This window comes from Echeneis naucrates, chromosome 1, assembly GCF_900963305.1.
Source record: "Echeneis naucrates chromosome 1, fEcheNa1.1, whole genome shotgun sequence".
Lineage (NCBI taxonomy): Eukaryota > Metazoa > Chordata > Actinopteri > Carangiformes > Echeneidae > Echeneis > Echeneis naucrates.
In genome coordinates this window covers 15686407-15707701 of record NC_042511.1, presented here as the reverse complement: position 1 = coordinate 15707701, position 21295 = coordinate 15686407, and the positions used below count along the sequence as shown (strand labels likewise).

Genomic DNA, 21295 nt, shown 5'->3' with positions numbered 1-21295 from the left:
CCCAAAAGACAGTTTTGTTTTGCCCAGATGTTATTCTGTCCGGTGAAAGGCTGCCTGATAGACCACACTGAGGTAGGAGAAGCGTAGAAAGATGTATGTCGTGGCCTCTCGCTTCGACCTGCCTCTGCAGCGAGTCCAGATTGGCCAATACTGCAGCAACCATTATGAACATCCAATAAAAACATTAGTCACCATGTTGTTGTGCCTTTAGGGTTCAAAGAGCAGAAGTCTCCATGCTCTTATCTGCGGCACACACACTACATGAGGCATTTCTGGTTAACTCAACCACTTCACCTGTGCAGGTAATTTATTTTTATCCTGCTTCAAGATCATCATCATCATCAGAGACTGACATGTCGTCTACAGTGACACAAACAGGTAGTGTTTATTATATCTCCAGACTTTAGGAGCCATGGGTGTTGTTAGTTCTTTTCAGTGTCTCTTATCACGTCCTGTGCTGTGTCTTATCTCCAGGTTCTGAGCTGTCTGTCTCAGTGCCATGGGGACACATCAGAGGGAAAGTCTGGGGTCCTGATCATGGCTGTCCTGTCCTCTGCCTGCACGGCTGGGCTGACAACTGTGGTTCATTCAACACCCTCATCCCCCTGCTGCCCAAAGGTAAACCAGGACAGGCCCGAGGAAACAACACTTACTGTCACCCTACGTGATTTATATTATTATATCAGGGTGAAATTTTTCCAAAGATTTTCCAAAGTTATTTTTTTTTAAGTTGCCCCATTCCAGAACCACAAACTGTCTTTAAGCAGGTTTTTGTTTTGTAGCAAGTTCAGACGAGAGGAATAACAAAATAAAAGTGGATGGTATGATTTGTTTTGAGTGTGTTGTCAGCTTTTACCTCGCAATGCAATGCGCAGGTGAATAAAAGGAGCCTGGTTAGGGTCAGCCGCTTAATACTGGGAAATGGAAGGAAGAAAGATAAATAATAGATATCTAATAAATAATAAATAAAAATAAATAATAACTATCTTAGACACAGGACTGAAGCCTGTTGGGCTGCAGTTTTTAATTTCTGTTTCTCTGTGTCTTTCCCCTCAGAGTGCAGATATGTAGCAGTGGACCTGCCAGGACACGGTCGGTCGTCACATCGTCCTCCTGGGGTTTTTTACTCGTTTTCTGCGTATATAGCAGACGTATGCAGAGTTGTTGATGGTGAGTGAGTGCAAGACACTGCAGGACATTTTATGCTATTAGTTTCACTCACGTAGTTACAATGCAGCGATAGTTTGAATCTCTTGAGGACTCTGGTGCATCATTCTGGCAGTTAAATCAGGGATATTATGAAGCTCAGCAGTAGCTGTAACTAAATTTAATTAGATGTGGACTTTTTTGTGAAATGACTCTCGTAGGGCTGCAGTGGAATCACTTCTCCATCATGGGGCACAGCATGGGTGAGTCACACACATCTGCAAACTAAGCAGAATAGAAAAAATACACCTGTACTGACACTGCATTGCACTCTTTCCCCATTTGGTATAATTAAAACCTTGTTAAAGGACCTGATCAGGGTCAACTGATTAAATGTGATTCAATTTGCGTGCAGAGCGATCAGTCAATGGTGCTGAAAGAATCAGGGATTTCTTTTCAGCCCATTAGCCAACCGAAAATAAATCACCAGCTATTTGGATAATTGATCGACCCTTTAAATAGTTTATGGTATAAGATAAAAGTGAGAGCCATTTTGTGGTTCCAGACTGGTTTGGACCTTTATTTGAAACATGATACATCATTCTTCTCTATTTGTATTTTATAGATGATTGTTTAATGTATTATACAGCTGAACAGATTATTTAATGAAGCAGGTAATTGTTACCTCCACCTTTACACTAGACATGATTGTTTTTCACTCTCTTCCAGGTGCTAATGTTGCTGCGATGGTAACAAGCAACTTATCGCTGTTTTCATAAAATATCCAAAGCATATTTTTGCTGGGATTTCTTTACCAGTTTCACGGTCTATGGTCCATATTTTATTTTCCACAGTTCAGTGCTCTGTATCCTGAGATGGTAAATGCTGTCATACTGTTGGATGCTTATGGATTCTTACCCACAGATCCGGTAAGTGAACAGTTTTTATAACGACAGTGAATCGAGGAGGAAAATATGGCCTGATAGGAACAATAGCAATGAAAATGATGGAAAATGAGTCTCCAAATTGTTGCATTATTACTCCATTATTCCTCAGTAATTTTCATGTTCTGCTTGTGCCAGTAGTTTTTAACTTAATGTCTTTATTTTACCCGTCTCTTTTTTCTGCAGAGGGAAATACCCAAAGTGATGAGGCAGGGTATCGACGAAATGATCCAATTTGAAAAAAAGACAAATGGAAAGACAAGAGTTTATAGTTATGAGAAGGCTGTTGAGAGGTACGATAGTGTTGTTGGTCATTGAAATCAATAACACTGGCTATTAACTTCTAGCAGCTTTGTTTGTGTACTCAGCTCTTGGCCATATCTTTCAGGCTGTTGAGTGCAAACCCGACTCTGTCTGAGCAGTCTGTGCACATCCTGTTAGAGCGAGGTCTAGCTCAAGTTGAAGGAGGTACATCTTTATCTTCCCCTTCCCCTCTGAGTGAGTAATAATCGCAGTTTGCTCCCTGTCATCTGCTGCCAGCTGATTGTGTTTTTCTCCAGCAGGATTTGCGTTCTCCAGAGACCTGAGAGTGAATTTTGTAAGTCTCTTTTAACCTCCCGCTCCTTCCATCCTCATTTTGTTGAAAAGACATTCATCATACAGCTTGTGTGGCACATGTGCCGATTTATGCTTTCAGAGAAATGTAGTGCGAACCACTTTGGAGCAGAGTCTGGAGATGCAGCTGAGGATTCAAGCCCCTGTCCTAGTTATCCTGTAAGACATTGGCTGTGACACTGAAATGGATATTTGCATCTTAATGCTATGAGCCATCCAAATGGTTTCATGTGCCGAATAAAATTGTTCCAAATGTATGTTTCTCCAGAGCTGATAGAGGCTTCGGTGCAAGATTGTTTGAAAAAAACCATCAGAACGTTTTCTCTGCACTTCAACAAGGCTATCTTGACAGAAATGTGAGTCTGGATCTCTGCGTGGAAAAAAATCCAACTAGATGATGGAGGGGAGGTTTGTCATGCATGTTGAGGGTTAAGATAACAGACAGAAATCATCCGGCAGAGATTTGGTACATCCTGCACCAATACTAAAATAAGAAATGCAATAGAATTAGTGGAGGATCAGAAAGAAAGTAACAAAGGCAAAACATAAAACTTTTACCAATTGAACTTTTTTTGAAAGTTCAATTAGCTTATGGATAATAACATTAAGTGGCAGAACATCACAGGAAAACTTCTGACAGCTTTTGCATGTCTTCCTTCATGTTCCTGTCTCCCACAGCACTCGGTGGTGACGGTGACAGGTGATCATCATGTCCATCTGAATGATCCTGAAATCATCGCGCCGCTTGTCTCCCACTTCCTGCAAACGAAAGTGTTGTTGCAGCAGCCGCTGGCATAGTGGACAGACACACAAGGGACAAACGGCACACATGCACACACTGACACGTATTTATTGTGAAATTTCACACTCGAAGTCTCAGTACACTTGTCATCTTGACTCAGAGAACACATTGCCATAATATTGTGCTATTTCCTGCCCCTCCGGTTACATTACTGTTTGAAAACTGTTGTAAACTTCCTGCAGTGAATTGGAATAATTATGCGTTAATGTCTAAAACCGCCACTGAGCACATTTTTACTGAAGCTGCTCATTTACATTTACACCCATGACCAGACGTTGCACATTTCCACGAACCGATTTTTCATTTTAGTTTTAGCTTTTATTATTTTCATGCTGAATTTCATGATGAATTTTGTAAGGCTATAAAAGCAACAATGGCAGTAAGTGAAAGACTAATGAAAATGATGATATGATTATGAATTTTGATACACTTTATTACACAATTTATTCATTTTTTCTTAAACTCATGTATTCCTATTCTGTATGAAATTAAGCTCTAAACTCTAAAGAATTATCCTTTCAGTTCAAAGACAATTAATCATTTCAGTTTAGTGATATCTCAGCTCTTTATTTGAAGCTGATCACAGCTACACAGCTACTCTTCACAAGCCCGCTGCCTGTGCAGAATGAGCTAAAACTGTCAGTTATTAAAAAAGATGACAACTTCTCATTATGTAGGCCATCATCTCCGTATTCAGCTTTTGTCTTGGAAATAGCAAGACATAAAAAAGAGAACTCATGGGAATGACTCTATAAAACACAGAGCTGATAAGAAAGTAGTCGCTCACACAGAAATGTCCCCCATCTCTTTCACAATGTCACATAAACTGTGTGATGGCCTCTGTGTTAAATGGAGTGGAATTGATTTTACGCAGCGGGCAGCAAGACTGTGAGCATCCAGAGACATCTGAAGGGCCCCCGCCTCACTGCTCCAGCCAACCCCCCAACAACTCCCCCCATTCCCCCAAAAATTATTATAGTTATATAAGTTTTCCCTCCCACTCCCTCCTTCCTCTCAGCCATCAGCAGGGGTGTTGTCATGGCAACACCCACCCCTTCTTTGAACGTCAGAGAGCCAGGAGCTGGAGGATGAAGCTGCATGCAGCTTCTGTCTCTTGTGCCTCCCAGAGAGCACCTGTGATTTTTGCCATCTCAGATGCAACAGTGGGAGCTCCGGTGCTGGAAATAATCAGATTATTGTTTTGAGTCCCAGCTGCTGCTGAGCATCACACACAGAGAACAACTGATTCAGCAGTGTCTGCAGGTAAGCAGCACATCTTTCTTTACAACCATGCACTATTTCCTCTCTTTTTTTTTTTTTCTTTTTTTTTCCTTCACAATGCAACCTGTGCGTGTGTGTTGGAAACTTAAAAGCCATGAATATCAGCCTCAGAGAAGTGTCAGTACATGCTGCTGTGCTTTGTGTAGCATTTTCATTCCTGTGCTTCATTCGACATTTGTGATTACAAGGAGCGGGCAGAAAGGCTTTCTAGGGAATGGCTGCAAATAATAGGGCACTCAGATACTGCAGTTTGTCATGCATGAGATCTCGCCGAGCAAAGAGGGAGTGTTTGCAGGAATTACTTCTAAAGTACAACTCTGTTCCTCAACCCTTCTCCACATTCTCTCCCGACACTTCCTTTCATTCTTTTTCTTCATCATGTCCTTCCTCACTCCCTCCTCATTCATCCATTATTCTGTCATTGTCTCCTCCACCCTTCCCGTGGCTTTGCTCTGACAGCAGTTATGTCGTGGCTGTTCTTGGACTGGTTCGTCCCCCTCTACCTGCTGGTGTCGGTTCTGGTGCTGGCAGGCTTCGGAGCGTGTCTGTACTTCCTAGAGCCCGGGCTGCAGGACGCCCACAAGTGGAGCAACAAAACAGTCCGACATCACCCGCTGGTGGCCAGTGTGAACTGCAGAGATGACGATAGCAATGCCCTGATATGATCGAGAGGGCGAGGCGGCGGGCCAGCCGGACAGGGGTGCTGCCAGGACATCGGAGGGATGGTAACCAACACCTTAAAAATGGAGAAAGAAAATGAAAGAGACAATAGATGGAGGAAGATTATTTGATAAAAATAGAAGCCCTTTCCTATCATTCCAACTTTTCTCTGATCTCTGTAGATTTTTGCAGTAGATGTCAGGGAAAACTGAAGAAGTGGAGATTTAAATAATTTTTAAAAGGAATCTAAATGCACAAGGAGGAGAAGACCACATGCAGAAAGAAAATGTGAGATGACTGGAGGACATGTTGCCCTTTAGAAATGTATTTGAAACCCAATGTAAATGTCATGCCGTCATACACTTGTGCCAACTTTTACACACATTTTGTAATTTGACAATCACTTTCCATAAATCATGGAGTTTACTTTTATTGTGCATTTAGTGAAGTGAGTGACATAAGTGCAATGAATTTGTTGCTAAAGGGAAGGAGTGTTTATCCTCTCAGTGGCAGCGTCAGCATGGCAGCTCCTGAGAAGCATGTAGATTGTTAGTGCCACTGTGCCAAAATGGTGTAGTAGTGACTTAATTAAAATGATGTGAACTGAATACATTCAACTGATTAATTCCAGGTGCCAAGAATATACTAGATGGACCAACATTACAGAAAATTAGTATTTGGTAATGCTCTAAGTGTATTTTCTTTTTCATTGTTTTTACTTGACAGCATGGTGAGGTAACAGTGGGTGTCTAACAACCCCGTTTTGATGATCATATGCTTCCTTTGTTCATACAAAAATAAAACAGTTTAATCCTCAGTTCTCTGGGACTGCTCTGTATGTTTTAGTTTTTGGGAACATATCTGCAGCATAGGGGAGACGTACAATTTCAAGGTACCTCCATTTTATGCTGCTTTGCACTGCACTACAATTCAAAGGGAATATTGGACTTTTCACTCTATCTATTTGGTAGCTGGAATTACTTTTTAAGAAAGATAATAAGTTGCGGTGTTTAGACCTCTTAGTACATTTTGGATGTCAAAGAAAAATGATTCCAGTAGGCTACGTAAGTGAACAGTGTGAATGCTTTGACCACCTCTGATCTGCACTGCAGTCAGACAGAACACATTCAGACTTCGCAGACAGTGTCTGATGAACCAAACAAAATTGGGAGCAGAGTGGGAGCGAAACAGTGAGGCCTCAGTGTCAAGGAATGGAGAGAATGGCACTTCTGTGCCCACTACTTCCTACTGCTCTGTTCCACATTTTGCACTCTTCGAATTATTCACTCACTCCATGTCAACAACAAGGATCAAGCAGAAAGCTGAAGGTTTGTCTTTCTCTTTATTTATAACTTATATATACAAGTATATGAAGGATAATGTAAAAAGCATGTTGTCCAAAATTTATTCTGAGGACATTTTAGAGAATTGTGTACTGAACATAAAGTTTCATTTTAAGTGGCTTTATATTTAAACTCCACTGCACTTATTTCTCATCTACGCTTATTTTTCAGATTCAGCTCAATTTTTAACAGGATGTGTCGTTTAAAACATGTTGCCTTGTTACAGAATACTTGATAGAACCACTCAACAAAATATAAGAAATAAACTCAACACTTGAAACCGTGAAATGCTCTGAACTCACCACTGATTTTCTAAATAATGACAATTTTTACTGTTAAAACTTCACACACGCTTTACAGATAACACTTTTGTGTTTTTTCTTAAGTGAGATTTTGAATGTTTTTTTAATTTGCAATGAAAGATCTTTCTGCCTTAACACTATTTTAACTTTAGTAAAGGATCTGAATGTGTCATTCACTACTGTAACTCTGATTGTGGTTTTCCTCCCTCACAGCTTCACTAAAGAGAATGAGTGCTTTTGACCATCTGGCACCTTTTAAGTCTCAAGTAAGTGCATCTTCCAAACAAGCAAAGGACCCATCAGCCAGCTTGTCATCTCCTCTGTCACTCTCTTCTCCTGTGATTAAAAAAAAAGTTATTCAAATCCCGTCATTTGATGAGAAGGGGCTCGTCTCCACTCCTGAAAGGTACACTGATTTAGAGTATTCAAACTCAGTTTTTGTTTTATGCACTATTATAAACATCACAATAGCAGTTATTTTTTCTTCTTTCGTTCTGTTCCAGATCTTTTGTTCCAGTTTGTTCCTCCAAGACATCCAGTGAGCCCTCTTGGAGTAAATCATGTCCTCATTTGCAAAGAATCCACAGGGAAAAAGCTTCAACCCTCCCAAGAACCAAACCCAAAACATACAGCTCTACAACTTTCCCTGCAAAGCCCGTCATCTCAATTTTTCCTGCTCCAAACCAAGATTCCTCTCCCACTCCCTCCTCTCTGAGGCCAAAGCCAAGTGATTCTCTTCATCTCCCTGCCTCACAGTTGCGTGAGTCCCCTCCATTTCTGCAATCTCAGCCGAAGCCAAGTGTATCCCCAACTCTGACTGTCCCGGCGCCCAGACTGAGCCCATCCCCAACGTTGCTGTGCCAAGGGATGAGTTCAGCTGGCCAAGGAGGCAAGCAGCCTTCTCCTGTTGCTAAAGAAAGATGTGCTAGATCCATTACCATCTCAAATACTAAATTTGAGCCGAAACAGAAGTTTTCAAATGAGGCAAAGCATGATCTTCTTGACCAAGACGCTTTACTGGACTTTACACGGACTCACTTGAGAAGATCTTGTACCATGAATGGCAGACAAACTCGCTCTGAGTCCCACATACAAACAGACAAAGGAACTAAAAAAGAAAATAGTTCAAAATATAAACCAAATCCTCCTCCTAGGAACTTAGAATTTTCTGCCATCCCTAAACCAAAATCAAACATCAAACAGCAACAAGGTTTGTTGCCAAGTGCAGTGACAGGAACACAAACATTTCTTTCAGAGTCTGAGTCCACCAATGTCCTTCACAGGGAATCTCAGTCTGTGTTTGACAAACTGACCTCTCAGAGCAAATGTGCAGACTACACCCAAAACAGATATTACGCTCAAAATAAAAGTACTACCTCCAATAACAAATTAGACAAAACAAATTGTGGTACAGCTTTACCTACGATGCCTGAAATGTTATTTTCCCCAAAGCCTTGCCAGAGGGAGTCACCACATATTGAGGCAAACAGACGGCAACTTGATTTGCACAAGGAAGCAAAAATGGAAACAACATTTCCATCAGGCACTAATCTCCAGAAACTCAAGAAAGAAAACAATGCCAAGACAGTTAAAGAAAACTCTTGGCGTACACTCTTTCAACAATCTGAAGAATATCAACACATCGAGTCCCCTCAGAAACACAGATTCTGGCAAAAACCCCAAAGTCAAACTGCCCAGATGGATGTAGAGAGCACAGCAAGTCAAACTGACTGTGTTACAAAGGATTACATGTGCCATTCAAGCGGCATCGACCAGAAAATGGAGGCTTCTCAGTGTGCACACAGATTAAATCGACTAAAAACATGTCTGGTGGTGCCTCAGACGCAAGAGGTCCCTCGACCTTCCTCCGCTGAGCTAACCACAGCACATACAGGAAACTTTTCAAAATTTGACATCATATCATGTAAACAGCTGGTAGACCGTGAGCTATCTCCTGCTCAAAATAACAGCCGCAAAGAGGTGACACTCAGTGACATTGGGCTGAATCAAACAGATATTTTTGCACTGCCTGGCCACCACAGTGTTCCCACAAAGCTACTAGAACGTCCCTCAGAGAAATGCGTGGTAAGCTGGCCTCCATCTGTGGCTGGCTGCCCATTCAACACAAACAGCCATGGCATTGGTTCAAAGGGGGTCTTTGACCTGCCATCCCAGCCGCAGCACAAAGTGTGCCAGAGACCAGAAAAGACAACATCATCAACAGCAGCTTCCTTTCTGCCAAAGCAAGTGGATTACTCTTTCGCAAACAGAGCATTTATCATGGAGGAACCAGAGGACCCCTACTACGTCACCATGTATTACCCCGGCTCAGTGTATGTAGGTGAGTACAGTGATATCCAAACCACTTTAAAGACTTCAGCACAACAAAGTCCACAAATGCATCAGCTCACAAATGAGAGGGACTCTCATCTTTATATTTTTAGTCTGCTTGGAGTCAGCGTTTCTGTCTAGGGGGGCGGGATTTCAACTGTGGGGGTGGGCAAAGCAAACAGAATTAAGACACCGCTGCTTATCAGCAAAGTAACAGACATGCTGAAGGAAGTATGACAGCGTTGGTTAGCTGACTCTATCAAAGTGACTGGCACAAGAAGGCAAGCCAAAACAACTTTCCACAGAAACAAGCAAACACCGCTTAAATATGCAGAGAGGAAAGCAAAAGAAGTGGAAAAGGAGAGCAGCTCAGGCATAAAGTGTGAGTACTGTGATACAGTTTTTATAGCACTCTGAGGAATAATTCTGCCACACAATACATCACAGCAACACTTACTGTGTAATTATTTCCTTTTAAGGTTGAAGCCAAGCCGATAGTAATATCACAGAGCAGAGATAAAAAGCACCACTTAGTAAAAACAAGGTGTGTAGATTTCTCGAATGAGGTTTGAAATTATCTAACATGCTAACACCAATACACGGCACATTTGTACGCTGTGCTTTTGGTGCTCCTTTTTACTTGATCTCCTTTATAAATGTAAGAATGAGTATTCACACACACGTAAGATGCTTTGGGCGATAGCCAATGAAGTAAATGTGAATTTTAGTGCAGTGAAGCCATATCTGCTGGTGAAACCTGCTCAGCAAGAAGGATAACCTTTCAGAGCTTTCAACTCTATGCCAGTTTCGGTCAGTTTGAGATTTGACATTCAAAAAAGCTTTGTATTGCATAAATATCACATATTTTCTTCTCTTGTGATCTAAAATCCCCTCAGGTTTGTCTTGAAGTTGGCTCCTGGTCCTCTAATTGGGGAACCATTGTTGGAGTGATTTAATATAATTTCACAACTGGATGAATATATTTTATATCAATCAGTTGAGCACAATTTTTTCGTACAATTCCAAGTTGCATTTGCTGTGCGTAAGTATTTGAATTTTATCCTAAATTTCTTTTTTATTTTCACTGAATTGCAGAAGGAATTATTCAAAATTTTACTCCAACTCAATCATTTATCTGGCTGCTGTAGTCAGAGGTTACGTTTTTACTCAGAGTTTACATTTCAAAAACATATAATAATCTTTTACAATTAAATGACCCCATAGTACATTATTACACCAGTGGTGGCAAATCTTCTTTTGGTTTGATGTGTTACATGCATTTTCTGCTGTATGAGCAAATATACATTTAAGAGCCTGGTGATATTTTTGATGGATGGAAGCTTGTATTAGGGAATTCTTACGTACATTTAGCTTTTATTCTAGTCATTTCAAATGAGTGACTTTTGCAGTGCTGTATTAATGAAAATAATAGTACAGATGCTAATTATACATGTTCAATGACTATAGCGACATAAATAAAATAACCAGTGCAGAACTTTATTATCGTTTTATACTTTGACTTAAAAAGACACGAATCGGTCTATTTATTACAACAGGTCTTGAGCTAAACAAACTCAGAAGAACTTCTCACCAAACGGGTGAACCTTAAACTGAGAACACTGGATCCGGATCAAACTTGACTTTTATCCAATTATGATGCAATCCCAAACATCGCCTATAAATAGTCTATATCACTCGCTGTGCCAAAAAAAGGGCCCTTTGAGGTGCTGATGCATTGCGCGTGCGCGCTGCATCTCCCCACTCCCTCTCCTCTTGTCGCCATGGTAACGGAGGAGGGGGTGGGGGGGGTTCTGTCGGCCGTTGGGGAGGACAGGAGAGGTACCGGACTCATCACATGACCGCTGCCCCTCTTTACATCTTTGTGGTGGACGCGTACCGTTTGTTGAGGAAACCGGGAGCGACACTGGGCCGACATTAGGAGCCCGACGTCCCCTCGAGCGCTTTAGACGGAGGCTTGAACCGGACTCGGTAAGTGAGACACCACGGCCGAGCCCACCGGAGCTAGGAGCTAATACTGAGCCGCCGCTAGCTGCTGCCGCCACCCAGCGAGGCAGGCAGGAGGGAGACAATGGGGTCGGCAGGCAGGCATGGAGCCATAATACCGATAAAAGCTGCCTTTTACTCTGAGCAGCATCTCCAGGATCCATCGGGGAGCCGGGTTCAGCTTCTGTGTCTGCAGGGCAGCAGCAGATGTTGCATGGTTTGCACAGGCTGTGTGGGATTTGTCTGCAGGGGCTACTTAGCTCAACCTTAATGCTACAATAATTCTGCAAATCTGTTGACCTGTGCAGGAGCTGTACCTGAAGAGCAGGGCAGATTCAGAAAGTTTGAGGGGCAGACTGGTGCACAGATTTAAGATCAGGGGCCCATTTATACAAATTTGTGTATTTTTATCTCTAATCAATCAGATTATTTTCTCAGTCAATCCATGAGTCGTTTAGTCTGCAACACAGAATATGTTTTATCACTCATAATGTCATGGAGTACAAGGAAATTCTGTAAATGTCTTACTTTGGCCGACCAAAAGTCCGAAGCCCAAAACTAAGAGTAAGACTAAGAAATGTCATCAAATGTTTGGCATTCATCTTTGAAAATTATCTTAATGGTTAATCACTTATCAGTAGTTGCTGATTAATCGTCTTGAAAGATAATCATTGCAGCTTGAGAGTTAAAATGCAAATTTAAAGTCTTAGTATTTTTGATTACCCAGTCTAATAATATATATAAATAAAATATAAAACTTTTGCAACCTGAGCTAATTTGACAGTGAAGCACAGATTATTAGACAGTGGGTCCTTGAAAACAGACATGCAAAATAAAAAAACAGCCCTCACCATCTCCTACACAAATGCCAGAAAACCAGCCTGGAATAGACACAAATCAGCTAATTTTACAGGAAAAATGTTTGTGGTTGTTCTTTGTCTGTCTGTGACCATGCTTTTTGACCCCACCCCCTACCCCTGAGGTAAACAGGGAGCCAAAGCTGCATGACCAAAACTGTTGTGCAGCAAAGTGACAGCCGTCGCCTCAGTGACCTATATGATCTACATCTACAACTGAAGCCTTGCTGACTTAAAGCATGGCAGCAGGCTGCTCCATGTGTATGCCCTGGAGGCCTTAGGTTACCAATGTCTTGGCTCCACCTCATGCTTGTTACTGTTACCATCTGCCTCCACTGTTTGCTTCACTTGAAGGGCTCTTTTCCACTCACCTTTAGTCTTGTCAGATAACGAGTGCATGTCTTTTTCTGGCTCTATTGAGTAGTAACATGATACCCAACATATAAAGATGTTTAAAAACTATATGGCCAGCAAGATCTGGCCAATACCCAGGTAGACTGGAACACGAAGTGTCTACACAAGTCATTTCTGCATGCATATTAATAGAATTCAAGAGCAACATGTGTGTTCATAAATGACTGGGAAATAAGAGGAAACATATATTTTTGTTGTCTCGTCTTTTTGCAGCCACCTGCAATAACCCAATTCCTCAATGCAGAACAAGTAAAGGGCGGACAGACCTCAGCTGCTCTACTGGCCTAATTCCTATTTGTGTAACAATATTTTATGTTGACTATTATCCTCCTTTACTGTGTCTGTAGACATGTCAGACGTAGTTCCCCCAGAAGTGAGACCCAAACCAGTTGTCCCTGCCAAGCCCTCAAATGTGGGGGCTCCTTCTCCTTCCAGCCCCTTCCCACCCCAGGGGCCCAGCGGTGGAGCAGGCAGCGTTGGCATATCAGCTCCTCCAAGTGGGATTCCAGTCCCTATTGGGACTCATGGCCCAAACCTAGCAATCAGTCATGCAGTCGGTCATGGCTTGGGCCACGGTGTGGGTCATACTGCAGCACACAGCGGTCATGGTCTCAGCAGTTCCCACAACTCCAGTGGAGGATCCACTCTGCTGGGGTACATTGGCATCGACACCATCATTGAGCAGATGAGGAAGAAAACTATGAAGACGGGCTTTGACTTCAATATCATGGTTGTTGGTAAGTCACAGTGGGATTCACCTCCTGATTGTCTTTTGGGTGAAAATAAATTGAGTTCTTTTTGCACAGCTGGACTGGATTTTTCAACCCCAATCTAATTTTTTCCGTACGTCCTATAAGGTCACAGTGGTTTGGGAAAATCAACTCTTGTGAACACCTTATTCAAGTCCCATGTGAGTAGGAAGAGTGCAGGATGGGCCCGTGATGAGAAGATCCCGAAGACTGTGGAGATTAAAGCAGTGTCCCACGGTGAGTCCTGTACTTCCTTTTGATCCACACATTTTTAGTAGCATTTAATTTGACAGAGAAAAGGAGTGACCTTTGACCAAGCTCTTAAAAGCACTATGTTAACCTACTTACAGTACATAAGTACAGCATGGTAAATGCCTGGAAACCTTGCCATTTATTTTCACCTGAATTATAACTGCATCTCCTGTAGGGACTGTCTAAAGATACAGTGGTTTACTATGACTGTTTACTGTCAGAGCCTGTGCTCCACTCCCCTAACTAATACCTTTCTCTGAAACTATACATATATAATTGGACTTACACTGTTGTCCAATGCAGTTTCAATGTACTCATGTGTCCAAGGAGGCACAAGACTGGTCAGGCTGGCAGGAACAGGTAAAAAGAAACTGCCCCACTGGGGCAAAATGGACAAACAACAAACTGACAGTGAACTGGAGCTTTTGGCTGTTAGTTATTGGGTGTGTATGCACACACACACACAAATATATATATATATATATATATATATATTAGGCAGCAGATTCATATTTTGTCCTTGAGGTTTATGTGTGGAAAGGAAGAAAACTGTGTAAGAGCACACATGTGACACTTTGGCAAGGGCCCAACTGTGATGGCAAGATGACTGGGCCAGAGCGTTGAAAAAACTGTAGCTCTTGCAGGGTGTTCCTAGTCTGCAGTGGTCAGTTCCAACCAGAAATAGACCAAGGAAGGAAACCCAGTGAAATGGTGCCAGCGCTGTCAAATCTAAATGATGTGTGTGGGGAGTGAAGGCTGTGCAGGCCGATCCAACATAAGAGCTGCTGCAGCTCAAATTTCTGAAAATGTAAATGGTATTCTGATAGAAATGTGTCATAACACACATTGCATCACTGTATTTGTTGGGACTGGGGCTGCACAGCCACAGACATGTAAAGATGTCTACGCTGACCTCTGTCCACCACCAAAAACATCTACACTGACCATATGAGTATCAGAACTGGACCACGGAGCAAGGTAGAAGGTGGACTGATGAATAAACATCTCTTTGAGAAACCAAGTCCACCCCAGCATGGAAACAGTACTCCAAAATGGCAGTGGCCTCTATCAGCAGGATATTCTCCCTGCCACACTGCAAAAATGGTGAAAGCTGACATTTCAGTAGTGAAGAGTTTTACTTTGTTTCTACTTATCCCTTATGACTGAAGCTCTGACTACTTCAAATGGTGTTTAGTAATCAGTCTGTACAGATTTTCAGTCTGTTTGTCTGTGACATCCCAGCTATAATAGCACACCAACATTTACTGAGTTAAAAAAAAAAAAACAACACCACCAAGTGTTTTATCTCCATTTTGCTAATCCCAGGAACAAATTCCTCAAAGAAATGACAGATTTTGGTAAATTCAGTTTGTATCTTGCACAGTGGTAAATATTACACATTTGAAGTCTACGAACCTGAATTTAGCTGGAGTTCATAGCAAAGCCTTCATACAGATGTGTGTAAAAATGGCTGGCTGTGGCCCGCCTCCCCCAGTATTAGTATCGACTCAGATCCACGTCTTTTACGGAAAGCCTCTGACCATTCATTTTGTACAGCTTTGCACAGCACTGTGTTCATTCAGGGCACCTGGGACTGGTAAGCCGACATTTACATACATCCTTGAGGATATGTATGCACCAGGGAAACAGTGATGATCTGTCCAGCCAATGGACTGGGCTGTGTGTGTGGTTGCTACAGTTACATGATTTTTCTCACATTGCCAGCGGTAGACAGTGGCCTGACATTAATATGCCCTTGTGAGTTATACATGCCTGAGTGACACAGCATTAAATACAATTTCCTTCAGAACAGTTATGTAACATTTTCATGCCTTTTCTTTAATCATTCCAAACAAAACCATATGTTTAATATGTTATTTATTCAGATTTCAAATAGACATTGAATATAAATTAGTTGCGTATCTTCTTACAGTCATTGAGGAGGGTGGTGTGAAGATGAAGCTGACAGTCGTAGACACTCCAGGCTTTGGAGACCAAATCAATAATGACAACTGGTAGGATTCTTTTTATTCATAAATGTCACCAATATTGTCTTATTTTACCGCTACTTTGTCAACTTGCCAACTGTGTTTTTGGCACAGGTGCTGTTGAGCATTTTTCTCTTAAAAATTTCAACGACAGCAGCTCTTCTTGAGTTGAGTGTTCCTCTATTTGTCCTGTCCTTTTCTGTCTCAAATAATCTCTGTCTCATCTCTTCTCCCGTTTCTGAAGTTGGGAGCCCATTTCCAAATACATCAATGAGCAGTATGAGAAGTTCTTAAAGGAGGAGGTGAACATCACCAGGAAGAAGCGTATCCCTGACACCAGGGTGCACTGCTGTATCTATTTCATCTCCCCAACTGGGCACTTGTGAGTTAGATATTATCAGATGTAGAGATTTAGTAAACAGACCCTGTGTATTTAGTAATTGCTCTTAAATAAATCAAAGGATACAGTCTTTTGCTATAGCCTGTGCATCTCATTTGTCTTAGCTGGGGTACTTTGGACCAACAGGATGTTTTGTATGCAGGCAAGCAAAATCTGGTACACAAACATTGTCCTGTGATAAGCCTATTTTTTTAAACACATTCTCACTGCAAATCTTTTGTAATTGCTTTAAGTCCAGGGAATGGTAATGAGACATGAAAAATTAAAGATAAAATCCCTGTGCTTTTCTCTGCTATTTGTTACCCTGCATACAAGCTTTCTGTAAGAATCACAGCTTCTAAACCTGCCAACTAACTAATTTCTTTCTTCATCCTCATTGTTGTCTGTTCCTCAGTCTTCGGCAGCTAGACACTGAATTCATGAAGCGCTTGAGTCACTCGGTCAACATTATTCCTGTCATTGCTAAAGCAGACACGATGACCCTTGAGGAGAGACAGGAATTCAAGCAGCGGGTGAGTTTCACATAAAAGTCCCAGTCATCTCTCCAAAGCTGTATGATAATCAGATCATTGCAGATAAATTGTTAACAGAGTAAATATAATCTAATCAATAGTCCAGTCGATATTTCACACTAATTGTAAGTAAAATAACAGCATGTGATGTGAGTGTGTAGCTACAGTGAATGATTACCCATCTCTACAGCTTCCCTGAACTCTACAGAGCATCACCAAACAAATTTTTGTTTCACATCCCATTAGCTGACTGTTCCAGTTCAGTCAGATTGCCCTAATCAGCGTTGTTTCCATACCCGACATTTGTTTATACAAAATAGGAACTGGTCAAGAGTGAAACAGATGTCAAAGGACCTAACAAAATGTATAGGTCATTCACTAAACATGCTGTGTGTATGGGAGAATTATCAATAAATCTGCATACTGGATGAACTAATTCTCAAATACCAGTGCGCGTTTATTCAGCAAAATCCTGTAACCCGTTAATCCAGTGTCTTGACTGTACGTGTGATTTAAGGATGGGACTGAAACTGAGTCACATAAAGAGTTTTCCATGTTTTTTTTTTTTGTCTCCCGGCTATCTTACTGTGCTTTAGGTAAGAAAGGAGCTGGAGGTGAGTGGAATTGAGTTTTACCCACAAAAAGAGTTTGATGAAGACATGGAGGACAAGAGTGACAACGACAAGATCAGAGTAAGTGTTCTTTCTCTGTTATACGTTTTGGCCGACGATTTTCTTCCAGTGTGAGTCTCTGTGACCGCTCTTTTCCACTCAGACTGGCCCATCCTCTCTCTGTTCCTGTTCCAGAATGTCAGGGCACTGGGGCATGTTGTGTATTTGTTTATTCTCATAAACCTTGTGTCACTCTCGGTACACTGAGCCATTTGAAATATCTGTCCATAGGAGGCCATGCCCTTTGCTGTGGTGGGCAGCGACAAAGAATATCAAGTGAACGGCAAACGAGTTCTGGGGAGGAAGACAGCATGGGGAATTGTAGAAGGTGGGTGATATGGCATTTTTTAAGTTGTAGTATTTACAGTCTTTTTTTTCACAAGGTATTTATATTCCCGGGTGAAGGACTTGAAATACAAGCTATAACATTTGATTCTTTTTTTTTTTTTTTTTGCAGTTGAAAATCCTAACCATTGTGAGTTTGCACAGTTGAGAGATTTCCTGATCAGGTAAAATGTGTTAACAATCCCAAATCAATGCAATGAACTAAGAATTAAGGAGCAATTCTAAAGAAAGGGATATATATGTAAAGAAACTTTCTCTGCAATACAGTATTAGAATTATGAGATAAATTACACATTTTACACATGCTCTTGCTAATCCAGTAGGGTCAGATTCAATTGCGATTATTTATTTAACTAAAAGATAAAAACATGTCCCCTCTGTTTCTGTATCCCTTTTTCTTAGATCTCACCTCCAGGATTTGAAAGAGGTCACTCATAACATTCACTATGAAACTTACCGTGCCAAGAGACTGAACGAGAATGGAGGTCTGCACCCCATATCATCCAGCGACACTCAAGAAAGCAACCTGTAGTCAGTCAATCAGGAAAGAGTTCAGACAGAATGAGAGGAAAAACAGTGCAATTGAGCCGATGTATGAACCTACAGAATATTATAATCAGTGAACACAGCATCGCTGCATGCTTGGAAAACATTTCAATCTGTGAAAAATTGGTGTTTCTCGTGGTTCCAAATTTCACCCATTGTTTAATCCACATTCTTTCCCCAGTGTTATACTTTGAATATTTGAATGAAAGAGTAGTCCCATCCAGAGACTTAGTGCCATTATAAAACCAACATATTATCTACTGCCACTGCCTTGATCATTTATCATTGTGCAAATTGTGTGAGCTTTGAACATTCATGTGTATAAGAGGCTTATTTTTAAGTTTTAGTCTTGTCAAGCAACTAATGTCTGAATTCAGACAAAGGAAATCATTTGTCCTCAATATAAAAACCATAATTCTTGTGTAGTCGTGATGAGCCAGCTCTGCCGTTGACTTTGTACAGATTGCTGTTTTAAAATTCTCATCAGCAACTGTTCATTAGCAGAAAGACTCCCCATGGCTGTAGTGTCAGGAGGGCTTAAAAACATTACAAGCTCTGCTCTCTCGATCTATACCCACCCTCATGAAGAAAACAAATGAAATTTGTCTCATGAAAGTTCCCCCGCTCTGTTTGAGGTTGATTTTTCCATTTTAAAATAGTTTGCATGTGCAGATCTGCATACTAAAATGAGAGACAGCTGCAACATCAGTCACATATGAAATGTAATTCTTAGGGTGGCAGTATGTGTGTAATTAAGGAATCCTTAGGGTGCATGACTTTGCATATTTCACATTCTGTCATTGCATTAATCATTGTAATGGACACAACAACAAAGCTCAGCATACATTTCAGCACAGTGTGTACCGAGGGATGCAGAGCTGTTCAGGATATTTGTGCTGTGCTCACCTGGATTGACTGACTATGTTCTTGCAGTGACATTGAAGGGTAATCATACAACAACTGAATGGTTTTATTATGATTAAATATTGTGTTTCTTTCCAGAGCCAGATGGAGCCATTCTGCCACTTAAAATGACAACATGGACCCAATTTTAATGTAAATTTAAAAGCCTGTAATGTTAAATTCAGTTTTAATACATTCACATTCAAAATTCATTACTTAATTGGAATAAAAGAGTAGCATGGCAAAGCTTTAAAAAACCTTACTCAACTTACTCAACAGCAGTAAGCAGTATATGGTCTCAGTCATTGAAAGTCTGTTTTTAAATGTACTCTATTTTAAATTTTTATTATGGTTTCTTTTTCGGAGTACAGCTTATTCTCATTATTGTACCCACTCACCATGAGAAGATTATATTCTGCCCAGTAAAAAAATCCAGTCCAGTTGTGTAATCAATATATCTATGAAAAGGGTGTGATAATCTATAATTATAATTTACTTTTTGTTGTTGTTGTTGTTATTGTTGTTGTTAGATGTCACGTGCCATGAAAAGTATTCGTGAACACAACAGCACACTAAGGACAGTGGGTTTTGTTTTGGTTTTTCTGTTTTTTAATCAATGCTGGTTTAAAATTGAATTCCTGCTGTTTGCCACTTGGTGGCAGCAGTGTACCATAAATAAGCAGTAACTCAACAGAACAAGAAATTGGGCACACCATCCACTGTTGAGGCTTTTAGCTGCATTCTTTCCAGTCCGGTCTTACTTCTAAATGATGTTCACCGAGTTTGCTGCCAGGGATAACAGATACAGTATATATCTCCAAACAGGTTTACAGAAGGTTTCATTTTCAATCCACAAGTATACACTTAATAGCTGGGTGCAATTACGTAGACTGAAATTTATGAATTTGTAAACATGTTTACCAAGATTTCTTCAGGTACTCAACATTTCTACTGTTTTGACACGAACTGTCAGCAGAAGAGCACAAAGATGCCAAAACTACAAGTAATTCAATCTTTCAACATCTATCAAAAATATTTTTGTTTTAATTTGAAGCATCATTTTGTACATTTTTGCAATTTACAATTTTGATATGGAGTGTGATACTTGCATAAAATGATAATAGTTACCAGTAATTGTAGTGCAGTCAAAAGGTTTTCAAGCAGAACTCTTAGTGTGTGCATGCCTCTGTCCATAATGCCTGTTTAATAAGTTCACTACAACTTCACATCAACTTAACTGGTATCTCTGAGTGTGTGTGATCTGTACATTCTATTTCTATATCATGAGATACAACTCTTAACATGTAACTTAAAGTTACAGTTCTATATCCATGTATCACTCATCCATTTGAAGAAGTTGAACTTCACTTTGTAAATAACCACTTTTCTCAAAGTTGCTGTGGCACACTGAGATAATTTCGAGTGTTGTATTATTTATGCATTAATGTCTTATTGTAATTTATTCTTTATTTAATAAAGCACATTTCCACGTTTTTTGAAAGATTTTTTTTAAATGAATGCCACTAATAATTTACATATCTATTTACAAAACACCATCAAAAGCCTCATAATATTTGTAACATATTTGCTATCATCAGTACTGATTGAAAAAATTTACTTTACTCCAGGTGCCTCATGAATACAGATATGAGCAAATATGGGGGATATTTTAGTGTTAAAACTCAACCATTCACAGTCTTTGTGGTTACTAAGTGGTCTATAGGAATACGACTCATTTCCTGTTTATATGGGTTACAGACTCAGCACCTGTAAAGCTAAAGTGTAAAGTTAAGTGGGGATGCCAGACAGAAAAAGGATACGCGTGACATAGGAAACGACTTGATATCCATCATAAACTCCTCGAGAGGCTTACTCTTCAGAAACATTGCCTGGTTTTTGCAGTTAACAGTTACATGGATACATGAACATCCTTATTAAAATCCACTCAAGTTTTAAGTGAGTGGCTTCCACTTAAACCTTTGTAGTGGCTGTAATAACACAATGGTGCATTGAGCATGGTACAGCTCTAACTATAGTGTCACAGAACCCTCCCCACCCTTGTTGTCAGAGGTTCAGTTTTCAGCCGCAGCTCCCCACCACACCTGCGTCTCATCAAGACACCAATAGTGAACTACAGCTTCCCCAGCTTTCCTGCCTGCTGACCTGATTGTTTCAGCCTCTACAGCAGTATTCTCTTTCTGCCTCTCAAGAAAATTGTTGTCTGGGTTTT

At 40.7% G+C, this 21295-nt stretch overlaps 2 protein-coding genes across 3 annotated transcripts; both read left to right on the top strand.

Moving 5' to 3' along the window:
- The first annotated feature begins 353 nt into the window (after window positions 1–353).
- LOC115039478 (serine hydrolase-like protein) lies at window positions 354–7931 on the top strand. The gene is made up of 14 exons (XM_029497306.1): window positions 354–378; window positions 475–618; window positions 1057–1170; window positions 1368–1409; window positions 1876–1895; window positions 2001–2075; window positions 2277–2383; window positions 2479–2558; window positions 2654–2688; window positions 2788–2864; window positions 2974–3061; window positions 3384–3490; window positions 7822–7853; window positions 7927–7931. The coding sequence occupies exons 1-14, from the start codon at window positions 354–356 to the stop codon at window positions 7929–7931; spliced, it is 951 nt and encodes a 316-aa protein (XP_029353166.1).
- On the top strand, window positions 7717–20558 carry septin3 (septin 3). 2 transcript variants are annotated; one of them, XM_029502884.1, is made up of 11 exons: window positions 7717–9434; window positions 13047–13436; window positions 13557–13685; window positions 15634–15715; window positions 15933–16070; window positions 16483–16600; window positions 17197–17292; window positions 17503–17599; window positions 17729–17780; window positions 18019–18101; window positions 19165–20558. In XM_029502884.1, exons 1-11 carry the CDS (start codon window positions 7961–7963, stop codon window positions 19215–19217), a joined length of 2712 nt encoding a protein of 903 aa, XP_029358744.1. In that variant the 5' UTR covers window positions 7717–7960; the 3' UTR covers window positions 19218–20558. The 2 variants fall into 2 exon arrangements, with proteins under 2 accessions (XP_029358744.1, XP_029358751.1); XM_029502891.1 differs by lacking the exon at window positions 7717–9434 and adding an exon at window positions 9658–9806.
- The last annotated feature ends 737 nt before the right edge of the window (window positions 20559–21295 follow it).

Excerpts from the sequence above, each read along its gene's own strand:
- LOC115039478 (XM_029497306.1), top strand. The coding sequence starts at position 354 with ATGTCGTCTACAGTGACACAAACAG. Across the intron at positions 2,559-2,653 it reads TCTAGCTCAAGTTGAAGGAG|GATTTGCGTTCTCCAGAGAC; the intron begins GTACATCTTTAT and ends TTTCTCCAGCAG. Across the intron at positions 2,865-2,973 it reads GCCCCTGTCCTAGTTATCCT|AGCTGATAGAGGCTTCGGTG; the intron begins GTAAGACATTGG and ends ATGTTTCTCCAG.
- septin3 (XM_029502884.1), top strand. The coding sequence starts at position 7,961 with ATGAGTTCAGCTGGCCAAGGAGGCAAGCAGCCTTCTCCTGTTGCTAAA. Across the intron at positions 13,437-13,556 it reads CTTCAATATCATGGTTGTTG|GTCACAGTGGTTTGGGAAAA; the intron begins GTAAGTCACAGT and ends ACGTCCTATAAG. Across the intron at positions 16,071-16,482 it reads ATCTCCCCAACTGGGCACTT|TCTTCGGCAGCTAGACACTG; the intron begins GTGAGTTAGATA and ends TCTGTTCCTCAG.